The 8,913-nt window shown below is 33.6% G+C and overlaps 1 protein-coding gene across 2 annotated transcripts; it reads right to left on the bottom strand.

The window, feature by feature from the left end:
* Positions 1-1,251: 1,251 nt before the first annotated feature.
* On the bottom strand, positions 1,252-7,645 carry LOC143564374 (signal peptide peptidase-like 4). 2 transcript variants are annotated; one of them, XM_077051674.1, is made up of 14 exons: positions 7,420-7,645; positions 5,707-5,865; positions 5,417-5,528; positions 5,184-5,303; positions 4,943-5,094; positions 4,640-4,822; positions 3,845-3,879; positions 3,401-3,563; positions 3,260-3,313; positions 3,050-3,142; positions 2,831-2,973; positions 1,776-1,846; positions 1,602-1,685; positions 1,252-1,503 (listed from the first exon to the last, which is right to left on the bottom strand). In XM_077051674.1, exons 1-14 carry the CDS (start codon positions 7,573-7,575, stop codon positions 1,400-1,402), a joined length of 1,629 nt encoding a protein of 542 aa, XP_076907789.1. In that variant the 5' UTR covers positions 7,576-7,645; the 3' UTR covers positions 1,252-1,399. The 2 variants fall into 2 exon arrangements, with proteins under 2 accessions (XP_076907789.1, XP_076907790.1); XM_077051675.1 differs by lacking the exon at positions 7,420-7,645 and having other exon boundaries at positions 5,417-5,560; positions 5,707-5,866.
* Between the last annotated feature and the right edge of the window lie 1,268 nt (positions 7,646-8,913).

The following is an 8,913-nucleotide window of genomic DNA, read 5'->3' on the forward strand; positions in this document are numbered from 1 at the left end:
AAACATTACTTTCATAACCCATCTAAACACATATATAATATACTGGTGTCACTTTATATCCGTAGACCGTAGATTTGCATGGTAACCTATGAAATATGAATGACACACATCCAATTTGATGCTCGTAACAACTGGTTGGTCTTTCTTTTGCTCTAAGTGAATTACATCTAGGAGTTTTATAGGACTATTATTTCTCTAACCACTGCATTATACATAGAGAACATAATTATATGGGGACTAATGACAAACATGCATGGTGCAGTCCAAACCAACATTCGTGTCTTGATGTAGTTCATGTACCTCTTAATCACTTCATCGTACACAAAGAGTAGATATTCGAGCAAATGTTGTATTTACACTTTGCAACATCTCATGTTGTTGGTGTTCATATGTTCTCGCCAATTGAGAGATTAACATCATTTTGTTAAATCGGACACTAACTTAAGAAATAACAACTTGTAGACACCATCAAGCTATCGTAAGGCAAGAACGTTTAGTATTTAACATGTTCAATGCCAAATGTTGTTATTGCATGATAAGAAAGACAGTTAAACTCGAGATGCAATTACAACAAAGATAACTTATAACGCGAAAAGGATTTAATGTAATGTCTGATAGTTCCCATACCTCGTAACATTGCATCATTATATTGTAGTTCTCATGATTCCAGCATTTGTATCAAAACCGGATATAACATAATGATCGATAGTTAACATGTCCCGAGGCATTGTATCAAGGTTTTACATAGTTGTTCTCATAGTTCCCAACAATGTATTATGTATTATCGTCGAAAAATGTAATGATTTTCATATCTACAACAATGTATAACCATTTATAAACATGTATGATTTTCTCCAATGTCATTTGCATGTGAACTTAACTATGAACAAGTGCCAATGTGGATATCAATGATTAATTCTTGGTCATATGATTTTCTTCATTATAACTAAATATTATATAAAATACGTTTTTACTGTGAGTTTAGTAACGCACACAACTAAATGGATACATGAGATTATTTGTTCGCATTAATGATGACTATATGCATGAATATGATTTGAAACTGGATAAACATTTGACTGCAATTATCGATCAATAGGAGGTCCAATTTCCATGATTCTGAAGCCAAGGTCTAAACTTCAAACTTGCTAGAGTTCCTAAGGAATTACTATCATGGTATCTATCATCTTGGGGGGTTACATTAGATAGAAAAACACATTAGAACGGTGTATGAATATACGAAGTGGCGTGTGAAGAAGTTATCGTGGTAATATAGAAGCCCAAAGTCATCTAATCTAAGTATGTTGTTTCTCAAACCTATCAGGAAATAGCATATTCTCTACTGGGACAAATTATTTTCAAACTATGGGCATTGTCCCTTACATTAATTATTTTACTGTTAAGAAGATTGTAGTTGAACATGAGGACAAATCCGGTCCGGTTCTCCTTTATACCACAAGTGTCTCAAGTCTCCTCGTCGCTTCCCTAACGTCAACATCGTGCCTGCAAATTCAAACCATAATTTTAAACCGTTAACATGCGTTAATTTCTCTTTTGCGTCATTCTTGGTTTTCAATTATCCACCAAACGGAAAATCATACCGAGTGTGAAAGGAACAATGTAAAGCAAAGCAGGTTGACCATGTCCGTCCATCAAGTTCAGAGCTACATAAGTAATTAGCAGACCTGCAGAACAGAAATCAAAGATATCAACATAATTGAACCAAGAAATGCACTGAAAACTGCACACATAAACGTGTTTTTTGGGTTCCATACCTAGTCCATAGGCAATCATTGCCCATAAGAAGTATCCGGCTAGAAGGCTCTTGTTTGACAACCAATCATACCTAAAATATCAATTAGAAAACTAATAATCCGTATCATGGAGCGGGAACATCTTATTTTTCTAAAGCTTTCATGTTATAGATAAAGGAAACCTATTACTCATTATGTTTGTTACAACTCATGCTATTGATTCGGGGTCATGTGATTTTTTGTTCATCTTCATGCAGAGTAGCTTAGATGTTTTAACTAAAGCTGATAATTGGCCTGTTTACACACAAGGGTGTGAATATCTTACACGATATTTGTAGGTTTGGATTTAGTCTATATTGGTTAGGGTCAGTGTTGGGTCAACCTGTGAATGTGTTTAGCTAAACAGGCCATTTTCAAGTCACCTGGCGGGTTGGAGGACGAGTTGTCTAGGGTCTAACCGATTGGGTATTTTATGTCAAAATTTACAAGAAGAAGGAAAAATATAAATCCAATTAATAATTACAACATAATCATTTTATATGCATTTGTATTTTCTATTGTAAATATGTATATTTAGGATATTGATATAAAAAAATCGGGTTAAACGAGTCGTGTCCGTGCCAATCCAACAAACTCGTGTCATGTTCAGGCACGTGTGTCGTATCAAATTTTTTGGGTTCATGTAGTGTTTTATGCATTAATCTATATATTTTTGAAAAGGAAATAGGTAAACCGAATCACACTGGCCCAAAGTTCATATTTAATGCACAAAACCTGCTAAATCATTTCATTCAAAAAATAAATAGTCTTTGAAATATATAAGTTATATTATCATATTTGACAAACTAATTATTATTAAAACTCGAAACTTTTGGAAATGAAGTGTTTCCGGTCAACCCAAACGGACTAATTTTGATTAGTAACAAAAACACCTGACCCACCCATTTTCCACCTCTATGATAGACAAACAGTCAAACTAAGCATCAAGTCAAAGTAGTTATCATTTTGGTGGAGTGATCTGAGATTTATAATTTCTGCAAGTTTAATTTCTAATAAAAGGAACTAATTGTTCAAACCTTAAAGAAAAGGCCACTAACAGCCCTGGTAATATAATGTCACCAAATCCGATGATGCTATAACCACCCCAAGGATCGAACATTCGTGGGATTTTCAGCAACATCGGGATGCCATCTTCTCCACTCTTATCACCACGTGCCACCTGCACTTAAAAAGAATAAACAAATAATCATTTGTGGCAATTTTGAAAATAAATAAAGTTAATCATTAAATCTCACCATTATCATCACACTTTCATCAAACCACCATTTGGAAACAAATACCCAGAAAATGTCGTACAAGAATGCACAGCAGAGGAGAACTGTCCCAACCTAATTTGATAAAAATAAAAGAAAAAAAAGTAATATTAATAATAATAATAATAATTGAAGCCCATCAGACAATATATCAGGTTAACAATTCAGCTGACGATGAATTTATACAAGTACCTTGAGATTAGGCACTCGTATTATCTGGATAACCGTGATTATCAACGCGATACCCTGGTTTAAGACGAATACAAAATCAGTATACTGTTTTTTTTTTACTTAATGGTGTTATTTATGTATTAAATAAGAAAAATATCTTACAAGTATATCTTGACCAATCCAAGCAAAGGAAATTCTGCGATAAACAGCCCACACAACAGCAAATGCTATACAGAATGGAGAGACACCGATGGTCAAATATGACACGGCACCTAAAAATGGAACCTTGACGAATGTTTGTGAAGAATGTTCAAACCATCTGAAACTGCAATATTTGATTGTTAGTTTAGACTATTGACTTATTTGGCCATATCCATCATTAAGTAACAATATTGTCAATGCAGCAGTCACTATTATTAGCCCAGTTATAGCTACCACAACCTCCATTGAAAACTATAACTGATAATAGTTTATTGTTACATGTCTTCCATTTACATAAACTGTGTGTGAATATTGTGATCTATTTAACGGTTTATTGATATGTATCTCAAAAAAGTCAGAAACTTGCATACACGAGTAATAATTAAAAAAATGTAACTTGAATACCATGATAAAAGAGCCACCAAACAAGTTTGCAGACCCTGAAAATTGAGAAGAGCAAAAACTCAGCTATCAATAACTTGATAATCATCATCATCATCATCATCGTCGTACTCAGTATATCCCACCAATAGCAAAGCTATGGTAGGGTCTGAGGAGGGTAAGATGTAGACAGCCTTACCTCTACCCCATGGGGATAGAGAGGCTGCTTCCGGTGAGACCCCCGGCTCGATAGTAGTTTTGCATCAAGCCTTGGACATAAGGCACATAGCACTCAATCATCGGGACGCCGGCTGATTGGTGCACGTACCCCCGTCTTTCGGCTATCAACGCCACCACATGATGCCTGATTAACCTTCCATCACTTTTAACGTTATTTTCACGAGATTAGTAAAATAACGTCAAAATTAGTGCAATTTTACTTTTGCCCACCCGAGGGTTCACACATATATACATTATATGCGTGCACCGCAAATAATCAAAGCAATCAAATATGAAATAATTAGGAATGAAGTATGTAGAGGACAGTAGGGCACCCAAATACGTATCCGGTTTCGTTTATAGTAAATCCAGCAAAAATATGCTGAATCGTTGTAAAATACCAAAACGCCACAGTTTCATTACATTAATTCGGTTTTTGACAGATCGATACAAGGTTGTTTTTGTCTTTCAAAAAATTTAAAGGCATTTTCCCCATTAAGCACGTTTGATAGCTACTTGGGTGGTCCATAAAGTAGCTTCAATATAAGGTTGGCCTCCACTTACATTATCCCATATTATTATTATATGACTAAAACACACCTCAACACCACCAATGGCAAACAAGACAACAAGGACCTCAATAAACCAGTATGACATCAGCTTGTAAAGCATGACTAAGAAACATGATGCAATCACAACAAACAGAACTGCGGATGTTGTGTTGATGTCCACCACACCACTTGATCGAGAAGATTCTGTATTCAAGTATTCATCAGAAGCGTCCTGGCAAGAATATTATTATTATTAAAGCCCAGTAGTAAATCTTTTCAGTATTTATCCTTTGTAAATGATAAAAAGCCTTTTAAAGGTCAGTTCAATAGATGTATATAAGCTTAGGATTACCTTTAATATTTTGTCCTGTTCAATGGCTGCTTCTCGTGCAGTCCATGCAGACCAGTAAGATGCACATAATATGGTACCGACAGCCATAAGCCACAAAAACACCTCAGCAACATCAACCAGAGGGCGCTTTGGAGAGTATAGCTGAACATAAACTGAGGAGGGAAAAAAAGCATATCTTCAATGAAAGATATATAAATTGAACAATTAGGTAATATTGCACACACAGAATTGTTTCAAATACCATTTAACTTATTCTGTACATCCGTTTCCAAGCTTGTACCAGCATCTTGGGGAAGCATGACTGCAGGAATGCCAATTTGCACATCAGTTTCATCTGGTTCACACACCATCTTGAAAAGCTCTGTAGATATATCATGTTCAGTTTCACATGATAAAAAATATTTTATTGAAATATATAGATATACAATAAGTAAAAACGAGCCATTAGGAAAAACAATAAGTAAAAGGATGTACCTGTTTGGTTGTTAACAATAAGGATTGCTGAAGCACCTGCAGCTTCAGCAACATGTGCCTTGGCAGTAAAACTGCAGTTGCCTCGGTGCACCAAGATAACTTCACCGGTAAGCTACAGAAAATAAGACCTCCGAATGCTGAGTTCTGATATAAGTAGCAAACTCAAAAGGCTATCAAATAGCAATCCTCACACTTACCATTGACATGTATCCGACTTATGTGTGTTAGTCTCTGTGTGTATGTGTGAGAGAGATAGATAGATAGAGAGAGAGAGAGAGAGAGACGTGAACCTTGTTTTTAGGCGTACTACAACAATCCGGAGGGTCTGCAAGAGCAACTCGGCTTTTATTAGCATCCTTCTCCTTTGATTCCAAAGTAGGACCAAATCGGGCACCAACACCTACAAATTCTTCTTCTTCATTATCACCAATCCAGGTAGGAACTTTGACCTGTTATGCAACAAGTCAGCACAGAACAAGAAAACCTTGACTACGATGATGAAATAACATTTACATCAGAAAATCAAGTTTTCATATTGCAAAAACCTCTACAAGATACACATGCATCATCTACATTGAAGATACACATACATCATCTACATTGAATAAGCAACTTCCATCATAGAGAATTTCCATATTATACTTCACCAAACTCTATAACCTAAAATCAAGCCTAAATCATAGATTCAACCTAATAATCTTCATTTTTGTTACTAAAATCAATTTGTATATATAAAATCAACAAATTACAATGTCATTAACCCTAAATCATAGATCAGTAGATCACAGCCAAATATTCCTCATTTTTGTTACTAAAATCAACTGTAAATACAAAATTAACTAATTTCAATGCATTTAACCGCTAAAACGTTAAAAAAAATAATAATAGATTGATTCTTCAAACCACATATCCTTATCTAACTGACAACAAAATTGAATTGAAAATTCAACTTGCAAAAAATAATAATATGTAGGAACTTTGACCTGTTATCCAACAAATCAGCACAGAACAAGAAAACCTTGACTACAATGGTAAAATAACATTTACATCAGAAAATCAAGTTTACATATGCAAAATCCCTATAAGATATACATACAAAATCTACATTAAATACACAACTTAATCACAGAGCATATCCAGATCATACTTCACCAAACTCTAAAACCTAAAATCAGCCCTAAATCATACATCAGTAGATCACAACCGAATAATCCTCACTTGTTACTAAAATCAACTGTAAAGACAAAGTTAACAAATTTCAATGTCATTTAACCGCTAAACTTCAAAAAATGAATCATAAACTGATACTTCTAAGTTCTAACCACATATCATGGTCTAAACTCTGTAACCTAAAATCAACCCCAAGTCATAGATCAGTAGATTTGTTACCAAATTCAACTGTAAATACAAAATCAACAAATCTCAACCTCATTTGACCGCCAAAACGTCAAAAAATGAATAACAAATAAACACTTCTAACCATATATCCCAGTCTAAATTCTATTTCCTAAAATCAACCCTAAATCACAACCTAATAAACCTCATTTTTGTCACTAAAATCAACTGTAAAAACAAAATCAACAAATTTCAACGCCATTTAACCGCCAAAACGCCAAAAACACGAATAATAAATTAATAATTCTAACCACATATCCCAGTCAAAACTCTACAACCTAAAATCAACCCTAAATCACAGATCAGTATATCACAATCTAATAATCTTCACTTTTATTACCAAATTTACAAATCTCAACGTCAATTAACTGCCAAAAACGTCAAAAAAAATAATAATAAATCAACACTTCTAACCACACATCCTACTCTAGCAAAATGACAACAAAATTCAATTCAAAATATTCAACTAGCATAAAAACAATAGCACGTAGCTAACAAATCAAATTTTATTCATACCTACACATAAACACCTAAGAACTAACAACAATAAAATAATAACGATCTAAAATCAAACTAAAAACAGTGAAATAGATTCAATTAAACCATACCAGCACGAAATTATTATCACATCCAGGCCGTTTAGGTGCCACGTCATCCTGATGAACTATATCTCCAGCTAACACCACCGGAAAGCTGCAAATTAGGGCAAACAAAGCTAACTGAACCACCACGGCTCTGCCACGGTCAGTTACTGCTGCAAACATTGAATAATAATTGACTGATTTTGATGTAATAAAACGGTTATTAGTAGGAGCTGAGATAATAATAATAATAATAATAATAATAATAATAATAATGAAGAAAAGTCAAAATTAGGGTTTTGTTTATTTATAGTTTGGTTTGTTCGTTATCGTAGTAGTGCTTAGATGATGGTGGAGATGAACATGGTACGAAATAATAATAAGAAATGTATACGTACAGGAAGCGTGTATGTATATGTGGTATTTAGTGTTGCTGCTGGCTTATTATTGGACCACGCTCGCCGTACAGCGCGTGGTATATCACGCGCTTCAAAGTCGTTGCTAGTTGTTTATTGTATTTTAACGGGATATGAAGAGGTCGGTGATGAACAGATGAATAAAAAAATAAAAAAATAAAAAAATAGAAAGTGTGTCTTTTTAAATAGTTTTAAGTTGAGTAAATATTATTATATTTTTGCTTGTGTTTTTATAATACGTTGACGAGGATTTGAATATATTTATTTAAAGAATAAGGAAAATGTCAAAACTACTATACCGGACTTGTATCAAACAGATCACTGGTATATGTGCATTGAAATGATTTCGGTCCGGTAATCGTATCAATTTAGCCAATTTGATATTGGCTCGTACCAAGGTTGTGAAAAGTCATTAGGAGGATCATATGAGGCAGACTGGAAAGTTAAAAATTGGAGTACTCAGACATTGTAAATATAAAAAAAATTAATTTTTGAATATTAATTATATGTCAAATATCATAAATTTACTAATATTTATAACAAAATAAGTAAAGATTAATATAAATAAAATAAATACATTTTTAAATAATAAATGATTCTAAAAATTGTTAGCCATTAAATAAAAAATGATACTTATTCTTTAATATTAAATAAATACGGGTATGTTTTATTTTATTAAGTCAAAATCGGCTCCAGTTCACCGACTAGATGCGATTCTGATTGAGGTTGACCGCCTTTAATCAATTCTTAGTAACTAGATGAAATTAAAGAAACTCGTCTCGGCGACATACCTTGTAGAGAGTACTCGGGGAGTACTAGGGCCTTGGAAACCTACTTTTACAACATTGGCTCATACTAGTACTCGTATTGTTTTAGCATATTTGTTACTCGTACGTGTATTGGTATTAAAATCATTGGAGATGTGAAAAAAACAAAACAAAGTGGGTACTGTATTAAAATATAGGCATGCGTACCATAACAATAAATTCGGTATGGTATCTGATACTCATTTTTGTTGATATTCGATACCGTTATACTCGGAGATGAACTGACGATTAAAAAAATGTTTCTTTTTAAATAGTTTTAATTATATATTATTATATGT

Source organism: Bidens hawaiensis, unplaced genomic scaffold, assembly GCF_021521415.1.
Source record: "Bidens hawaiensis isolate Kalapana, Puna unplaced genomic scaffold, B.hawaiensis_p1.1 tig00021996_1, whole genome shotgun sequence".
NCBI classification, from domain to species: domain Eukaryota; kingdom Viridiplantae; phylum Streptophyta; class Magnoliopsida; order Asterales; family Asteraceae; genus Bidens; species Bidens hawaiensis.